Source organism: Nyctibius grandis, chromosome 2, assembly GCF_013368605.1.
Source record: "Nyctibius grandis isolate bNycGra1 chromosome 2, bNycGra1.pri, whole genome shotgun sequence".
In the NCBI taxonomy this organism is placed as follows: Eukaryota; Metazoa; Chordata; class Aves; order Nyctibiiformes; family Nyctibiidae; genus Nyctibius; species Nyctibius grandis.
Window position 1 is genome coordinate 123,702,177 of NC_090659.1, and position 19,058 is coordinate 123,721,234.

At 47.8% G+C, this 19,058-nt stretch overlaps 3 protein-coding genes across 4 annotated transcripts in view; 2 read left to right on the top strand and 1 right to left on the bottom strand.

The window, feature by feature from the left end:
* The window catches only part of GDPD4 (glycerophosphodiester phosphodiesterase domain containing 4), a 55,242-nt gene extending 44,772 nt beyond the window's left edge, over positions 1 to 10,470 (top strand). Inside the window, exons 14-23 of the mRNA XM_068424702.1 lie at positions 949 to 1,094; positions 1,470 to 1,552; positions 2,428 to 2,578; positions 3,136 to 3,360; positions 4,163 to 4,320; positions 5,584 to 5,731; positions 6,819 to 6,901; positions 8,477 to 8,559; positions 9,421 to 9,492; positions 9,677 to 10,470. Coding sequence (XP_068280803.1) covers positions 949 to 1,094; positions 1,470 to 1,552; positions 2,428 to 2,578; positions 3,136 to 3,360; positions 4,163 to 4,320; positions 5,584 to 5,731; positions 6,819 to 6,901; positions 8,477 to 8,559; positions 9,421 to 9,452 — 1,109 coding nt within the window. The 3' untranslated portion in view covers positions 9,453 to 9,492; positions 9,677 to 10,470. The remainder of the gene's footprint in view (positions 1 to 948; positions 1,095 to 1,469; positions 1,553 to 2,427; positions 2,579 to 3,135; positions 3,361 to 4,162; positions 4,321 to 5,583; positions 5,732 to 6,818; positions 6,902 to 8,476; positions 8,560 to 9,420; positions 9,493 to 9,676) is intronic.
* The window catches only part of CLNS1A (chloride nucleotide-sensitive channel 1A), a 368,760-nt gene that overhangs the window by 202,576 nt on the left and 147,126 nt on the right, over positions 1 to 19,058 (top strand). The gene's annotated exons all lie outside the window — the stretch shown is intronic.
* The window catches only part of MYO7A (myosin VIIA), a 67,148-nt gene continuing 62,017 nt past the window's right edge, over positions 13,928 to 19,058 (bottom strand). Inside the window, exons 42-47 of one of the 2 annotated variants that reach the window (XM_068418131.1) lie at positions 18,759 to 18,865; positions 17,694 to 17,879; positions 16,813 to 16,923; positions 15,378 to 15,461; positions 14,735 to 14,854; positions 13,928 to 14,017 (exon numbers count right to left, since the gene is read on the bottom strand). In XM_068418131.1, the coding sequence (XP_068274232.1) occupies positions 13,928 to 14,017; positions 14,735 to 14,854; positions 15,378 to 15,461; positions 16,813 to 16,923; positions 17,694 to 17,879; positions 18,759 to 18,865 (698 nt within the window). Of the gene's footprint in view, positions 14,018 to 14,734; positions 14,855 to 15,377; positions 15,462 to 16,806; positions 16,924 to 17,693; positions 17,880 to 18,758; positions 18,866 to 19,058 lie in introns of both variants that reach the window. The other variant, XM_068418124.1, reaches the window with a different exon arrangement.

The following is a 19,058-nucleotide window of genomic DNA, read 5'->3' on the forward strand; positions in this document are numbered from 1 at the left end:
TGACACTCATCTGCAAATGTAGATTTGTAATAAAAATCACAGACAGAATGGGCTGGTGAAAGCATTTTTTTTTCCTGCCCAGGATTTTTCTTATTGAACTACACCTTGGGAGGTTGGGAGGGGAATATGCTGGGCCCCTACACATTGCAGTCCACCATGCCTAATGGACTCTCAGCTCAATACATCAGCTTGGTGTAAGCCCAAGTTCCTTCAGAGCCACAGGCACAATGTGCATAGGGGTGGTGGTCCCCATTCAAGAAAGAGATGTTGGTGCATAAGTGCTCATTTCTCAGAGGAACTGTTTTGTTCCCTGAGGTGAAGGCTCACTGGGGCTCTTGGGCAATGTGTCAACAGACTCCAGAGAAGACCGTAGGTAATGAGTTGGCAAGTTTCTGAGATGCAATACCCTTGCAGTCAGAGTCTGTAGGATTCTGTAGGTCACACACAGAAGGTCACTGGCAGCAATCTGAATGAACCAGGGAAATATTCACCTTAAGGGGATATAACATAGTTGAAGGAGAAAGGTTCCTCCTCTTCTTCGCTGTGAATGAAACTTGAAAATGTTGCTTGTTCTTATCTGAGTAATAAAAGAAATTAGCATCCTTCTATTGAGGATTCTTCTTCTACAGATGGGGGATATTTCATTGCACCACCTCTAAAGACATAGAAATTAAGGCCATGTCTTGCTGTAAGGCACAGTGAGATATAATTAAAGCACAACACCTGCAGTCCTGACTTAGCCCACGTTCTTGCTTTGACCAGTTTGTTTTCCTGGGTTGTATTGTTTGGGGAGAAAGTGAAAATTAGGGGAAGAAGGGATGGAAAAAGGGATGTGACAAAGCCGAACAGCTACTTAGCTGGAGGGCTGTAAGAAAAGTCAAGCCGCAAGGCAAACCCCGATGTTACCATGTGGATTAACTCTAGCCTTCCTCCTTCAAATTCTTTCAGTTGTTCGGGTGATAATTGTTGGTCCGTACCTGGCTATCCTTCTCTTTCTTTTCTTGATACCTCTGGGGATGTACTCTCCTTGCATCAGAGAGATGGGGACACTTGGACCAAAGCCAGCCCTCATTGGACACCGTGGAGCACCAATGGTAGGTCTGGAGAAGTTATCTTACATGATTTCTTCATCCTGTGTCTTGCTACCTTTATCATCATCTGTTTTTTTTTTCCATGAAATCTGTGGAGAGTGGAAGGGGAGACATTTCTGTTTGGAACTGCATGCCAAAGGCATCACTGCATGGGTTTGCTAGCAAGGATAACACTGTTCCTGAGGGACAAGATGGGTTTGGTGGCTAAAATGGAAGAAAACAAACAGTAGACTTGATAATGATGTTCCCTTAATAACAACATGATAATAATGTTCCCTTAATAAAAACCAGAGGTGTTACACAGAGACAGAAAGTACTTACAGAGTCCTCCAGAGTGTGTTTGAAAATGATCTACTCATGCACTTTCTTTTTTTTCAGCTGGCACCAGAAAACACTGAGATGTCATTTCAGAAGACAATTGAACATGGTGGTGATGGCCTTGAAACAGATGTCACAATTAGGTAAGGGGAAAACATCGCATCTCACAGAATATATGTTGCTTCTTCCAACAGTTGCCTTTGGAGATGTGCAACTCCAGGCAATTAGGTTTTACTGATGACTGGGACAGGGTCCCTCAGCTGGCACGTGGTGATAGGGGCTGTAGGGCATGGTTGTTCTCAGGCAAGTCAATAAGCTGCAGCTATTGATTTAACAATCATTATATCTACAGTGTATTTTAAAAGCTTTGCAGAGTATAAAGACAACCCTACCCTAGTCTGACTTTCAGTCCACAGTGAGGGTTGTATCAAGCCTGCAAACCAACAGAAAATTGTGTTTAGACTTGTGACAGCATTGTCCTAACTATTAGATCTTTAATTGCCTTTGTTTGGGGGCCCCATTGCCATGAATTGCTAACATGCTGTGCAGGATGAACAGTTCCCAGGCACTGAATGAGAAAAATACTAATGCTTAGGTGTTCTACTAATGTAGACATTTCTAGAAGAGAAAATTTTGCCTTTCCATCACTGTCCTTTTAGACTTCAATCCTCTGAAACCCATAGAAGCACTTCAGTGTCAGCAAAAAGAGATTTCAACCATAAGTTACTATCCATTTTTTGGGGTGCTGACAGGCATAAATGCCACCATCTCCACTTTGCCACTGAGGAAACTGAGGCACAGACAGGCATGGCTTCTCCAAGGTCACCCAGCAGTATTTAAGCTGGAAATAACCTGGTGTCTTGAGCCTCAGCCTTCCTCCCTATCCCACCCTCTTCACTGAAGGAGGCTGTACTGCTGCATTCATGGTGGCCCACATATTCTTCTGACCTGGCATGAGTCTGCTCATGCCATGAATGAACCTGCACCCCAGGTGACCTGAACTCTTGCTCTCCAACAGCTATGATGGGGTTCCTTTCCTTATGCATGACAGCACCTTGACGAGGACAACTAACATTAAGGAAGTCTACCCCAATGACAGTGCTCAAAATGCCGCGTTATTCTCCTGGGATACCCTGCAGAAGTTGAATGCTGGAACATGGTTCTTTAAGGTAAACGCCATGAAGGACTATCATTAACTGTATGTAGAAGAGGCACCAGCTGGCTACTACTTAATAGCATGAATGTTAGGAAAGGAACTATTTGTTGAGCCATAACTCCAAGGAGTCAGTAGAAATCCTTCAGTTGGAGTCTCCTTGCTTTGTCCAGTTGGCCTTTAGGCTTAGGAGACCTATAACAATTGGCTGGTGGGTGTTCTTGCGGCTCCTTATCATGGCAGCAGCAGAACACATGGGCTGGAGGAAGAAGACAAGAGCTACTTGTGCCAGGTGCTGTGTATAATAGTCACAGCTAACATGGTGGGACAGAGAAGCACAGCAGAGCTGACCGTGAACTATGCAATTTAGGTCCCAGAAGCAGTGTCGTCACAGCCTGGGTTAATTTTCCTTGTTTCTCAGGTAGAAGAGCTAAGCAAAATAAAATATCTTCACCTACTGAGGGGCTGATGTCAAAACTTTTTTGCTCTTAGAGACAGGAGTTTTTTGCATGCAGCTGACTCCCAGAGGCAGCTGCCTGATTGATTTCCTTTTTTATATCTGTTTATTTCTAGGACAAACCATTTTCATTCATGGGCTCACTGTCAAGGGCAGATCAAATTCAGGCAATGAATCAGTCAATTTACAAGCTAAGTAATTTCTTGCGCCTAGCAGACAGTCAGAATAAATTTGTGATATTTGATCTCTACCGCCCCCCAGAGAAACATCCTTACAGGAACTCGTGGATCAAGAGAACCCTGGAAGTCATCCTCAACGAGTCAGGGATTAGACCCCATCTGGTAGGGTGGCCTCACTCCTCCATTTCCCTTTTCTTGCTCTCTGAATTGGGATTTTGGGGTCACACCCTGCATGATTTCACCTGCATAGAGTCCCCCCCTTGCATTTCACTTAAGAGGCATCGTTTGGAGTATATTCTCTGGGTACAAAACGGTGTGACCCTCCAGCAGCACGGGGAAATAAGCCTGTGTATACACCAGCTACTATGGGCCTTAGCCCCCAGACAGCATCCTTTCATCATTGTAATAACTGGGAGCCCACTCCCTCCCACCCATGCTTATTTTATGTACTGCACAGAAACTCCCGGCTTAAATTAAAACACATGGAGCTGGGAGCCTTCACTGCCTCCCTCCTTCCCCAGGCAATCCCCTGCTTGGGATGGATGCTAAATCCATGTGGATCAGGTTATGCATCCATTGATGTCTGAGGAGTTACGCTGATTTGCATCTGCTGAAGTTCTCCCATGCTGGGAGAATGGGAGAACAGAATATTTGCTGTCGCCATTCCCATGAACCAAAGCTGTCTTTTCATCCATTCCAAACACCGCATCTTTTGTTGGGCTGTGTGAAATGTACTCTCTGATTTCAAGCTGATAAGCAAGGAACAGTGAATACTCATTTCTTGATGAAAGTGACTTGCAAGTTTTAACCCTGCATCCAAATGTCCTTTGATCATTGAAAGAAACACGTCATTTGACAGGCTGGGTTAAGCTCCTCAAGACCTTGTCTTTCCTGGGTTTGTGTGAAGGGCAGGGCATATTAGTAAGTCCACTGTGAATTCACTGGGTCGTCTTTTTGCCTGCAGGTCCTATGGCTGGAGAACAGCATGAGGTCCTTTGTTCAGTCTGCTGCTCCTGGCTTTCAGCAGACGATGGGCCGTAAGGCCCCAGTTGAAGACCTGTTGATGGACAATATCGTCAAACTCAATCTGGTCTACACTGAAATGTCCAGTGAAGATATCCGGTAGGTTGCAGTTTCAGCCTCAAGTAAAGTCGGCGGACTGCATCTGGACCATGTTTGCCTCATGCGTGTGGCAATGTCTCCCTCCAGTGACCAGCTCCAGAATCTATAGCATTTTGGAAAGAGCTCCTTTAGATCAAGTGTCCATCCTTGTTGCGTTTTGGGGGTAAAGGACTGCAATTCACTCCTACTGCTGACCTTGTGTGTGACCAAGAGGTGGCTTATGTAATTACACTCTCGTGTCCCCAACGCCATATTTACTTGACCAGGATCTGAGGATCTTCTGGGTAGAATGACACAGCTGTCTCCTGATTTCTTGTCTTTCTGTTTATGCCATCCTCAGTCCCACCAACACTGAATCATGGAGAATGAACAACTATTTAACCTCCCGTGATTCTTTCACAAACATCAGTGAGGGTGCGTAATGCTGTGGTGAGAGACCATCACCCTCTTGTAGCTGGTGTTTTGGAAACTTCATTTCTTGTCTTTATTACTACCAGTACTGTGTTGTTTCTGACACACTGAAAATGTCATCTCTCCAATAGAAGGCTCCACATTCATTGCAGGAGTTTCCAAAACGATTCTCTCATATGAAGAAAAAAAAAAAAAAGAAAAAACAGTCTTACCTGTCCAGCTCTCCTTTTGTAAATAGGATTTTTTTTGCTTTTTCCAGTGCACAAAAACATTGAAATCTAATTTAAAAAAAAAAAACAAGAAAAAGTTTAATCCTTTGGATGACATTAATGTTCATGTTTTCTCAATTATAATTTAATAGGATGTAAAATCCTAGGTAGATCCATTTGGGTAAACCCTGGATAGATCCTAGGTAGATTTACAAATGCTGATATTGATGATACATTCCTTTACCATTGTACGGATTATGATCTTACTTCATATTAAGTTTCAATAGCTTATAAGAACTTGAAAAATGATGAGTTGATGGAGCAAACGTAACAAACATGAGTAGCCAGCTTTGAGGTGGTTTTGACACACTATTAGGAGATTACAAACACATCATTACATTGATTCATATGGCAGATTTTTGACCTTTTGGACATTTTAACTGCATTTGCTTCCAGCAGATCAGCTATTCTGCATTGACCAATTGTGAATGATTTATTGGCTGGTTGGCTTTCCTTTCTATTCCTTATCTAGGTCCTAAAGCAAGCCTTTCCTACAAAAAATTGCGGTCTCTCCTTGCTCCAGCCCAAAGGAAGTACTAACCTCCTTGTTTAACAAAGGCTGTTGCCTTTTGGTCTTTTAAAGGAAATACGCTGAGGCAAACATCACCACCAACCTCTATGTGGTCAACGAGCCGTGGCTTTTCTCCTTGGCGTGGTGCTCTGGGGCACACTCTGTGACAACCAATGCCGTCCACATACTGAAGAATCTCAACCAGCCACTCTTCCTCATGGTAAGCAAAAATCCTCCCCCTACCCCTGCCAGGAGTAAGAAGTAGGGTTGGGATGTTCACTGTTACCTTTGGAGACCATGGGCAGTTCATGCATGGATAAAGGACCCTTTGCATGAAAAGGACCTGAGTTGAAACCTGTCTTACCTGGAACCTCTGAGCTACTCCATCACCATACCCTTCTCCTCTTTTCTCCTAGCTCAGGTAGAAGCACCTGAGGGAAAATAAATCATGCTGAGACTTGTGTGGGGAGAAAGGAAGGACCTTTGAGGGCACAAGCTGATGCATGAGGATTTCCATTTCTAAGCTTTTGAAGCACCTTATTGATGTCAGAAGTTCCTCATTTCCCAGTGCTTCCCACTGCCCTTCCTCAACTTGGTCTTGTTCCACAGGCTCAAGGGAAACAGCCATAGAAGTAACCCTTCCTTGCTGGGAGGAATTTTTTTTTTCACATAATTTGTCTATTCCCTATTCTGCCTTGACCAACCTGTAGGGCTAAAGGAGCACTTGGGGCACTGGTCCCACCAGAGTCCCTGCAGCCTAAAGGTTACTACTTTAGCTGGCTTCCCTCTCCTGAAGTAGATTTTATGATGCTCTCATCCAGACAACTGCAGTGTTTCATTCCATTCTGAGGGTGGGTGGAGGTCCAGTCTAAGGATGAAACTTCAGATCCTCTTAGACCTAAAGCAGGAACCATCCCAGACCCACTGTGGTGTTCACTAAAGGACAATTTTGCCAGAGAAAATGAGATGCCACCAGTTGATGTTAATGTTGGAGGGAAGCAAAGAGAAGTACAGGGCCTGCCTGTACAAACAAGAGGTCCCTGTTATATTCATTGTGATGTGGTACAATTTTCTTGGCCACACAACAGACCTGTTTTTATGAAGGATGATGATTTGGCACCAACACCCACTGGTGAGTGGCCACTTTGAAATGCCACCAAATGCTTTAAACACCTGGGGGATGTTACTGCGCATGCAAACCAGGCAGCTGAATGGCCACATTTGAGCAGCAAGAAAGAGCTTGAGCAACTTTTTTGCGTCTCTCGGGGACCCTGGTGGTGGTCACACCTTCTGTCGTTCTCTTCCAGACTCCGCAGCAGTACAACATCATGTGGATCCTGACAGATGTGGTCGCTGTGCTCCTCATCTCACTCATCTTTGCTCTGCACTGGTAACTACCAAGTTGCTAATGGCCATCCTAACCTGATCTTTTGTGCAAGGTGGAGGGAAGGAGGGATGCTTTCAGGTGATCTGAAGGGTTAAAACTACTCTTGAGAACATTGCCTTTCCCTTCAGGAACTAGAAGAAAACCCTGAAAGTCTCCAAAAACCTCTCTGCTTCTCCTGCTTGCTCTCATTTTCCCTTTCCATTTTGGGAGCTCTGGCATCATCTACCCTCAGGATGCAGTGGAGACCCGGTGGATTTACAGTAGCAACATAAACCAGTTATCAAAGCTGATGGGCTGAGAAAGGAACTGATTTTTCTGTTATTACTATTTAGACACTGTTGCATTGGACTGACTTAAGAGGAAAGCTCTCAATGTTAATATTTGAGCACCCCAAGTCTCTCTGCATATGCCAGAGCTCCTGAGGAAATCCGTCCTCCCAGATGAAAACATCTGAGTGTGTCACAGACACCACATTTTGTTTCCTCCCACGCTGTCACAGACATTGCCTCTGTTTAATAATTGGGAAATCTGGGGTTCACGGGACAGGCTCACTCCAGCAGGCTGGATTGGGCTGCTGGATGCTCTGCTCTGCCACAGTTGGATGAGGAACTTGCCTGTGCTCTTATCCCAGTGGTGCCCAAGGAAAGCAGGAGGTGCTGGGCTCAGCTCTCCAGCTGGTGGCTGTGGATGGGCGGAGGGACCAGACCAGCCAGCCCAAGGGTGTTTTCTGCAGGTGACAGCAAGGGGAAAGTTTGGGAAGCTCCTGGTTGAGTAGTCCAGGTTGCTTGTAACTGCTTTGGCATAGGAAAGGGTGGCAGCTCTAATTTTGGTCTGGGATGGTGGAGAAATGAATTAGTAGCAGTACGGCCAGGTGATGAACTAGCAGCCTCACAAGCATGTTTGCTGGGCATCCAGGCTTTTCCCTTCCCAAGGTGAAGTGGCTCCTTCCCTTTCTTCCCCCCTCACCCTGCCCTGCTTTCCTCAGGTCCTGCTTTAGCAGCTTTCACCTTGCTTTCAAGGCTGCAGGTTGCAGGGTGGTTCGCAATCACCCCTGCAACGCATCACCACCACTGTCAGACCTTCCCATGCCTGTTTCCTCCAGGCTCGTGTTCATGTTGTGTGTGCATTTCCCAGGGCCCTGCAGATGCTTCTGATCTGGCCAAATAACAACCTCTTCAGGGCATTCCCAGCCCTGCCATCAGCGGTGCCTGAGAGCCCTGCGTGGTCTTGTTTGTCAGGTGTATGAATGTACCAAAATCCCAATTTTCAAATTTCCCTGGATGCTTAGGAACCAGTGGCTGCAAACATTTCTGGGGCTTTTGAGCTCTTAAATATTTCTTAGAAAACAGGGCTTAGTCACAAAGTTGCCTTCAAAATGCTGTTGCACATATGAAGTGTGGATGCTTAGACATCAGTCATGCACTGGAGCCCCTTCTTGGTAAGGACCTGAGCAAATCCCAAAACACCAGAGCAAGTTCCTGCCCTGACAAAGCAGAAAAAAGGTGACCAGGGCATGAGGGAGCTGCAAGGGGAACCACAGCAAATGGTGGCCTGACCCAGGTGCTTTACCCCATGCAGGTGGCGAGAGCAGAGTTTCTCCTGCTGCTCCCATGACAGTGGCCTGAAGATGGAGAGTGGCATCTACAACAAGTTCAGGACAGGTGAGCAGGGCAAGGGGATCAGGGTGCTGCATCCTGCTCAGGGCCATCTCCATGGGGGCACCGGGGTCCTGGCAGAGGGGTTGGTGATGGGTACCCATGCTGTGGTGAAGGATGGCTGCATCCTGGGTTGTCTCAGTCTCAGGTCGAGGTGGCAGTGATTTCTCCCCTCTGTTCAGCACCGATGAGGCCATGTCTAGGCACTGGGTCCAGTTCAGGCTCCCCATACCAAGCAGATTGTGACAAATGGGGGCAAACCCAATGGATCTACTGAGCTGGAGGATGGGGCATTTGAGATCTGGGTTTGCACAGTGGGCGAGAAGGTCAAGGGGCATCTCATCAGTGTCTGCAACCATCTAATGGGAGGGTGAAGAGAAGATGGAGACAGGTGTTTCTTAGATGTGCAGTGACACCAGCACAAGCTGCAACCTTGGAAATTTTTACTAGATATAAAGAAAAAAAGAAATCTTCCCCATGAGGGTGGTCAGATACTGGAACAGGGGCCCAGACAGGTGGGGAATATCCACCTTCAGAGATGTTCACAGCCCTGAGCAGCCCGATCTAATTGGCCCTGCTTCAAGCAGAGGTTGGGGCAGTGACTTACAGATGTCCCCTCCAATATGCATTACTCTGCGATGCTGTGAAAGAGAGCCCAGAGGCGCTGAGCACTCTTGGGTCCACAAGGCAGGGTGGGATTGGCTGGGGACTCTCCCATGCACCAGGTTTCTGCAACCATGGAGCTATCAGCCAGACAAAATGACCCAACCTGGGCTGCACGCATTTTCAGCCAGTTCTGTTTGCTCACAAAAGCTGGCAAAACAGCTGAGGATGTTTCAGTAGCTCACTGTGTGTGTCCTTTTCCAGAGCTCAGCGACTTGCCTGCTGTCATGGCCTGACACGGGCAGGGAGAGGACACGGACCTGCCATCTCGATGAGGTCTGGAGAGCAGACCCTCCTCTGCTGCCCCTTCCTGCAATGCAAATGCCAGCCTGCCAAGGGGGCTGGCTGGAGGGGTTCAGATCTGCCTGGCGAGGAGGAGCCATTTGCCTCCATGACTCTGCTGGGGATGAGCACTGAGCTTCCTCTCCAACAGTTTTCCTCTCAATTTTGTGCCTGGCAGGGATCCCTGAGGAGGAGTAGAGGAGCACAGGTGGAGTTGCAGCCATGAAGAAGCTGTGCACCATGATGAGGTACAGCAACCACGTGGGAGCCACCATTTCCCTCTGAGACCATCGGCATCCCACAGGGCACTCATCCTGTAATCCCGCCCACCATGTATAACCCCTGTTTCCACAGCTGCAAACATCTGAGCATCCTCCACTCCTCCTCATTCTCAGCTGCCCACGATTCTCCTGTCCGACCAGCCTCTTCTCCACACCCTCCCTCTCTCCTCTCCACACCCTCCCTCCCTCCTCTCTGGTCTTCTCCAGCCCCGAGAGCACATTAGCCCCACCACGATGGTCAAGTGCTGCTGTCTGGGTCACTAGGGTCCATACCTTTCGATAACGCAGGCAGGGGCACTTTAGGTTTTCCTTTTCCCCACTCTTGCCCTGCCATAGACCCTAACAGGACAGTCTCTTCCCCTTGGCTGTGGGTGAAGGCATATCTTCCCACGGGTGCTGAAGAACTTTTTAGTGCCTTGGCCATATACCTACTGGGACAATGACCACGAACACACCACTTTTCTTCAGAAGCATTGAGCTGCGTGTGAACTGGTCCCACCAAGTGTCCTGTTTGCTTTTACCTTGGGAAGGTCTGTATGCCTGCGCTGCACCCTGGGATTTATTCCAATTTTCATTTCTCCCAGTGGCTGCTGGCACACAGCGGGGAGGGAAGGGGTCTATGTCCTGCTCTGCAAGGGAGATGTGAGAGTCTCCCAGGTTTAAGCCATAAATTTCTACTTGAACAGGTAATAAGAACACATTTCTTTTTGTAAATTGCTGTTTTAAATACATTTTAGCTCTCCTATCCTGTTTTGTTCTTATTTCGGCAAACTGGGAAAGGGGAAGAAAATAGTAGTCTTTACGTGAATTAGGCTATAGACATCTTCTCATACATGAGCCTCTTGCAGCTCGGTGTTTTTGCTAAATAAAGATATCACAAGTGAATTGTGACAGCGAAGCATTAGGTTTCAGAGTTGGGTGCGCTGAGAAGCACTCAAACCTTTCCAAGCTGCAGTTTAGGAGTATTTTGGAGGATAGAAATGCAAAAAAGCAGCATCCTCCTTTGGAAAAGGGCTAAAGGGCTGGTGGATTGGTGTCGAGCAGCTCCAGATCTATGAAGCATGGGGAGAGGATGCTACTGATGGTGTTGAACCCCTTCCCCATGCCCCACATCCATAGCTGGTTCATAATTTTTTGTGGGTACCACTCGTGGAGGTATGTGAGCAGCAACAATAGGAGGTGGAGAGTGTGTGGGTTAAGCGGTGGTGTGTACCATGGGGTCCTCACCCTGTCCCCTGGTGTCCAGGTGAGGGACTTGGCTGTAGTCCTCCAACTGCTATTTTTAATATGGATTAGGAAAAGCCACCTCAATGTGCTTTCATCCGTGTATCTAGCTGCTGCTTGGCCATTACACAGTGATGTCTGCCCGTACTCCCCTTCCTCATCTTCAGCAGCCTTGTCCAGGCAGAGCCTGGCCAATTAGACCTGTGGTCTCCTGCAATGCCTTATGCCCTGTCACATCTCAGCCACTATTTTTGTTGATTCACAGCTAGCAGGGTCTAGCAACGCCGTTAAACACGTGGTTGGTGATCTGACTCCCCCACACAAACTTTCCACCCAGTACTCCCTACATCCAGGAATTCAGCTCAAAACTGGTCTTTGTGGAGGAACCAGCCCTTGTCTTAGAGAATGAGCAATGGAGCCTCCCCAAGCTCCAGTGTTATTTTACCCAAAAAGAATATATTTCACTTAATTTCCAGTCCGGGCACACTGATGATTTGCTCCCCATTGCTGCATACTCTTACCAGGAGCCCCACTCTGCAAGAAGTCTTGTCCCCAACGAGGACCTGGGAGCCCTGCACCCACCCTTCCCCATGGAGACACCACCACAACCGTGCAGTGCAGAACAGCCTCCCACAAACTGTTTGATGTTTTTTTTAATTAGAGTATTTCACTTGGAGATATGTGTTTCATGTTACATAGCTTGGTGTGGATACAAAGAGGCCAGCAGATGCTAATACATATGACACACAGGCACACGCACACAGAGTCCTGGCACCCCCCAAAATGGTGGGGTGCACGGGAGACTGACAGAGCTGTGAGTGGAGGGACGAGGGTGGTGGCGGGGAAAAGCTGGTGCAAGACAGTGCTGGAAAACATTGCTATGCTCCATCATCTGCTGAGCGTGCTGTGGGAGGCAGGGATGGCTGGAGACTCACAAAAGCAGCGGTGGTGGTGGGGATGACGGGCATGTGTCTAAGGATGGGTGGGATCCCTGGCACAGCTGGATCATGACAGCTAGGGAGGAGAGAGAAGCATCAGAGATGGATGGTGAGAAGGCAGCTCGGCTCCCAGTGTAGCCTTGGCTGGTGTAACCATGCTCCAATCACCAGAGTGCCTTGGGTAAGGAGGATGGTGGAGGAAGGGGATCTCCTAGCAGCCCTGTCTGGCTGGTGGATGTCCCGTGCAGCATCTCATTCACTTTGGTGGAGCAACCGAGGTCCAAAGTCACTGCTGCGTCCCGGTTGGATGTCACAGCCCTTGAGGGCCAGAAGGCAGTGCTCCTGACTCTGCCTGGCATGCCACGGTGTTGGGCAACTGAGCCCAGCTGAGCTTAACAGAACAACACAAAACACCCTACAATATGGACTTCCATGAAAGCAGCCAAACTCAGCCCAATGCACAGGACCAAGAGAGGTCTCCCACATCTACTGAGATCCACGCAGTGTTAGTGATGCCAGAACCAGGTCTTGGTGGACAATTCTCACCCCTCCTGTTGCCACACACCCAGGCACATGCTCCTTTGAAGCCTGGATTTTGGAAAGGCACCCCAGGTTCCTTCCCCTGCATCCCCCCAGACACAACGTGGCTCCAACCTCCTCTTTGATGGCAGGTCCCATCTCTGCTCCAAAGCAGGCTGATCCACACTACATGGTGTCGTGTGGAAGATGGGACAACCAGCCAGCAGATTAGTACAGCCAACCAAAGATGGAGAAAAGCCCACCAAAATCAAGGGCTTGCCCTCGCTGTGAGTGGTTCAGGTCCAGCTGGGACTTGCAAAGAGCCATTTTATACAGCAACACACACAAAAGCACAATAAAATCATTAGCTGTTTCCAACCCTGATGGCCAAGTCTGTGTTTGAATCACAGCTCAACATGAGCTTGGCCTCAGTCTTCCAAGCATGGGGACTTCAAAACCCCTACATCCATATTGAAGCTTGCCATAAAGATCCTCCCATGGTTAATTTGCCTGGACACAAGAGGCAAAAGGAGATAATGCGTCTTCCAAGCTTCACTTCCAGCTGAGCCCGTAAGTTGGGAAAGATGTGCCTTACTCAGCCTCCGGCAATCATGGCCCTGGGGGAATCCCTGGGCGAGGGATTGTCCTGCAGGTCGCCCTCAGCCCAATGTCAGCGTCCAGATACCAGCACGAAATGGAGTATTTTTTTTTTCCTTTTTAATATTTTAAAAAATAAATAGAAGAAGAAACAAAACTTTAAAATTTGTTCTTTAAAACTTTCCAGCATTGCACGGACAGCACTTCAGTAGTCTAGCCTGTTTGATCAGTAGTTTGTTTATTCTGATTCCTAGTTAAAATGTGCTCCTCCCAACCTGCGTTTTCTTCCTGTCCTTCTTAAGAACACAACGTGTTCTTTTGCAACGTCAAAAAACAAGCCCTTCAGTGTTCATTGGATAGCTTTCCAGCATAGGTTGGTGCTTTGTTATTCCTCTTCAAACCTGAAATGCCCATAACCTCATCAAAAGCCATTAGCATCCAGATAGCTCTCTCTTACTTAAGAAAAAACCAAAACAAACCAAAACAAGGCACACGCACATGCACACACACACAAATCCTCTTCCAAGAGCCTTTGCGATGCCAACCGTTGGGTTCAGGCAAACCTCCTGCCGGAGAGTCTTTGCTCAGTCACTGTCTGAGAGCGGTGGTGTCCCCTGGAAATCTTTGAGGTGTAAGATAAAGTCGGGGTGCAGGGTGGGGAAGGAGAATGGGAGGTCAGAGATAGTCGTCTTCGCTGGAAGGAGAAGTGGGATTTGAGCCCTCAAGGTCAGAGTCCAGCGAACTCCCTGATGGTGTTCGGCTCATCTTCCACATCTGGGAGGCAAAGGTTCTCCCCCAGGTGCACGGGTATCCCACAGGCCTCAGCTGGTGAATTAGCCCCATGGCCACCTGCCAGTGGCTTCTTGCAGTTCACTTGCTACCTTTTGCACTCCTCTGTTTGCTCATAGCTGTTAGCATCTGGCTGATGTACGAGGTCAAAAGATCGTCCATCTTGTACCCCTGAGGAGGAGAGAGAAGATGTTACCTGCCTTTAGAGCACAGTTTACAGTCTCTGGCTTGTGCTTCCTGAACACACTGGCTATCAGTTGTTGACTTTCAAGCTTTCAGGCACATTTTGACCTGTTCACCATTCTCCTTGGGTGAAATGACACCACCGCAAGGAACACGGTCCAAACATAATTTGCAGTGTTGAGATGGAGGAACTCACCATCCCTGGGTGTGGTTGAGGCTAAGGACATACAGAGCTTTAAGATGGGACCTGGATTTTCAAATGGCCAACAAAATACTGAATGCCTCAGATTAATAACAATTAATCCAGCAGGAATTTTTATCCTTCATGCTTTAGGTTTAAGATAGTCTAGGAGAAGTTTTGTTGCTGTGGATGTTACTAGGGATAAGCTGGGCAAAGAATCTTGGTAAAAGGGCCCAAGGGTACCCCCTGAGCCCACATCGGCTTTAATATGCTTTTCAGTCCAGTGACAGGGAGCAGTGCACCTCAGGCTTGCTCGTAAATCAGATGATGGACCAAGTGAGAGCCCTGATTCATTGAGCAGAGCCATGGGAAATCCAGAAGGAAAAAACACATCAGGGGCTCTTCCAAGAGACCACTTTCAGCCCACAGAATCCCTGAGACACGATTTGCTGGAAGCATTTAATTTTGCCTGCCAAAGTCAGGATTTGGTCTAACTGTGCCCAATAATCTTTAACGCTCCTTACCAGGGAGGTCTCGCAGAGCAGCTTGCTTCCTCTCACCAGGTTGCCGATGGTTATATGGAAGTACGTGTTGCCACTGCTCCAGTTGGAGATCTTGGTGAAGGGGTGAGTGATGAGAATATCCTGGTGGGAACACAAGACTGACACTCAACACAACGAACTGTGGGGACACCTCATGTCCTCGTTCACCTTCCATCAAAGCAGACCAAGGATGTCTACTGAGATGAGACTGTACTATGGCCTCATGGGAATGGTAGTTAGATGCAAGACTCTGGATCCTTCATTGGTTGTAGAGGACTGCTGTACTAGAATGACCATGCAGCTGGTGGAAGTAACTAGTAGGAGCTCAGTTACTTCAGCTCCTGTCCTAATGTCTGTGAAAGGATTAAGGAAGGAGTGTGTGTAACCTCCAGTTACAGGGCCCTAACAGTTGATGCTCCCAATCCATCTCCTGTTGAAAAAGTCTGGGCTGGCTTTGTGCAACAGTGAATTTCTGCTTCCAGAAACTTTTCTGGCTATCCAGCCTTTCTAACTAGACTTAATAAGAAGTCCTGAAGTTCTGAATAACGTGCTCTTCGGGGTGACCTCTGTGAGGGGTTGGGGAGTGGGATCAGGAGCATCGGGTGAAGACCTCAGTTTTGCTTACCTTGGTTTTGGGATCGATGAGGCTGACTCCATGCTTATTGATGGCAATTAGAAGGATTTCTGGATAATTTGGCTCTGTAGTTTGCTGTTGGAAATGAGAAGAACTGGTTAGGGGAAGTGTCATGCCAAATCAGACCCCTTTCTATTTACTCTCTCACTGTCATCTCCTGACAGCATTTGGTGGCCCATTAACTGCTATCTCAGAATCACAGAATCAACCAGGTTGGAAGAGCCCTCTGGGATCATCGAGTCCAACCATTGCCCTGACACCACCATGTCAACTAGACCATGGCACTAAGTGCCATGTCCAGTCTTTTTTTAAACACACCCAGAGATGGTGACTCCACCACCTCCCCGGGCAGCCCCTTCCAATGTCTAATGACCCTTTCTGAGAAAGAAAAGATGAAAAAATGTTTATCCTTTAAAGATAAACATAGAGTCCATTAAGGTATCAGCAATAGTCAGGGCTGTCTAGTTAATTATGGATCTCCTAAATTCATGAAAACCAGTAGGTGAGTTCCTGACAGCATTAAGTTCCTCGCCATTAGCAAGGAAGAGCTGTGTCATATTGGCAAACCCCAGACATCGCCTTTCCCCTCCAGTCCCTCTGCTCCTCATGCCTGCTGCTATGGACCTCCAGGCCAAGACTACACTTCTCTGTCCCCTTCTGATCTTTACATTCCTGTTTTTTTTCCTGCTGGTAAACCCATCTCCTAGCCTTGTGCCATGAGGACCTTCAATTTGCTCCATTGATGAGGTAGGGCACAGGGGATGGGGGCTCAGCTCCTGGCCCTGCCACAGATTTCTTGGCTACCAAGTCACTTTTGGTGGAAAAATCACAGGATATAATCAGAACCCTTACACCATCCAAGATGGACATGACAGAAAATGGGGTGCCCAGGTTCAAGGAACTGATGAGTAATTTCAGCAACTTGTTTCCAGCCCAGGCTCACTGTGTGGTCATTAAGAAGAGGGAGTTGCAATAAGGTGTCCAGAGTACTTGGACAGACTTCATGACTACTGGCCTCTGCTGTCTTTGATGGGAGCCTGGTGACATGGCGGGTGGTCTGGATTTGGTTTGTGGTGTGTGTGGACACATCCCTTGGAAAACTGCACGATCCCTTTGCCTTGGCAAAACAGAGAATTGGTATTGCCTCTTCAGCAGCACACTGGTGAGTATAGACCCGATGGCTGAGATGATTTATTGAAGCTCTACAATGCCTCTGTCTGTGTGAAAAGGCAGGGCAGCAATAAATGACCATATCTGCCCTTTACTGATGGAGATTCTCACACTCTTTCCCTCCTTCATCAAGGTTGTCCTAGTCTGGTCCAGACACTGGGACAACCCTGCATACCTGGAACCCCTCTGTGATATGGGATTCCTGACCTTGGCTCAAAGCTGCCAGAGAACACCCAAGCAGGGCAGGTACCTTCACTTCAAAGAATGCTGATCCAAACGTAGGCCACTTGAAGATAATTTTTAGGAAGGCGAGCTTGGCTTCTTCTCTCGTTTTGCCTGCGTGCTTATTGTAGTATGCCACGATGGACTGCAACAGAGAACACAACAGAGCTGGAGAGTTTGCACTACCTAGCACCAGGGATGTTTGCAGGGAAGGACCATCAGTCCTACAAAGATGCTCAGTTCTAGTCTCTGCTCCAATGAACACTTCACAAAAGTGCTGGCTGGTCACTGGAGCAGGACCTGTAACCAAGGCAGGTCCTTCTTTCTTAGATGACCTGTGCTGGTGACTACATTAAAGGGATTATAAGTTTTGATCCTCCAATTTATGCAGCAGAGGAGACTGAGAGACCTTCAACCCAGAGAAGCTGATAGCCCACCAGTTAGGCACATGGCTGAGTTCGAGTCCCAGGAAAGAGAAAGGACTCACAAAACAATTTCTTGGCAGTGAGACGTCTGTGTTATTTTATGGCTCTAGACCCGTCTGTACCTGTGCCAGAGCTCTCCCTGTGTAAAGCAGGAAGAAATACTCCTCTACTCAGTAGTCTGCCTTGAACAATAGACCTTTGCATGAGACCATCTGCCAGCACGTGTCCATATGGCGCTGCATCCACCACTACAGCCACAGCCACGTGCAGCCCAAACAAAACCCACTGCAAGGCATGTGTGTATGAACACGTGTGTACAATTCCTCCTCTTGGTGATGTTGGGGAGGCTGCAGCTCTGCTAAGACTCAAGAGGGACCATGGGTCACTCATTCTGGCAGCCCCACTTTGATGTTGAATGTCAGACAAGTCACTGGAGAGGCTGGGCTTCCCCCAGCCAGGCCTGATATATAACTCAAGCTGCTGTTTTTACCCTTTTCCAGTCATCTGGAGAGAGCTGCCGGACAAGGTCCTGAGGCACCAGCTCCTTCAGGAGCTTGGGGATGCTGGGGAAATAGGACTTGTCATCCTCAAACTTCACCCGGTAGATGAGAGCCGCCAGCTGCAGGACCTCTTCCCGTGTGCACTTGTGGTAGCCGCGCAGGTACTTTGGTAACTCCTGCATGGAGGAAAGAATGATTCAACGATAGAGAGGATGACCACTGACTTTCCTCCTCAGATGTTAAATGGGGTTTGTGAAGGTCTCCAGCCCCTGGTTAAGAGGCTGTTCCCTGGTTAACACTCGTAGCAGTTGTGCTGAATGTGATGGAGAGGCAGCTGCTCAGTTGAGACCACACTAGATGTTTAAAGATCCTCTCTGGTTTAAAACAGTTTCCTGTCATGTGGAACAGGGAGGTCCCTGTGTTAGCTATCAAGTGTGTGAACCTACAGTCTTGTTCACCCTCCCTCATCCCAGGAAATCTACCCCTAGTAATGGCCACTTGGAATTGAATGGGTTTTCTGCTTTTGTTTTGCAATTTTAAAAATCTATTCTCTCATTACCAAAAGTGTCTGAAAATATGTCAAGTGACTAACTCAAGCATTAAGGGGTACAGTCATACTGGGATAACCACTTTACCCAGGCAAGAACACAGGGAGTGTATGTGTGCATGAGAGCGAGCTTTGGGACATGAAGGGGTCTCTTCCACCCCAGAAGAAACAAGAGCTGTAACTTCTTACCTGTCTGCTGGGACCATCACAGCTCATCTCCATGAATGGAGGTGGCTGAAAACCCTCAGGATGCTTCTGAATTCAGCCTCTCAAGTTTCTTGCTGCTCACTCAAGAACAACTGGTCCAAATCCCAGCTGAGCTGATTGCCCTAAAGTGCATGAAGGCTGCTCCTTGCCATGCAACCCAACAGCGCTCTTTGTAGCGCTCTACTTAAAGCAGAACTTTTTATTTAATGCAAGACTTCATCCATCTCCAGATGGACAAAGTCTTGGTAACCCATTCTAATTCCTCCCAAGTCGACACTGTTATTGCAGGGTCCCAGAGTACCTGGTAATAGTGGAAGATTGAGTCTGCCATCGAGTCCTTTCCAGGCATTGTGTTGGTCCACAGCTTCTTCATGAAGAACACTTGGTAGGTGAGGGAAGGCACTATACCTGTGCAAAGGAAGCAGGGAGGGGATATGTAAAAGCAATGCTGTGAGCACCAGCTAGCAATCAGTCACTGTCCCCACAAGCCAGAGGTGCTCATGTGCTGTCACAACCTGCAGAGACAGGGGCAGTGGCAAGCGCTCCACCGAGATCTTGCAGAGAAAGCCACATCTTTCCCTTGCAAAGCTTTAATAAAATG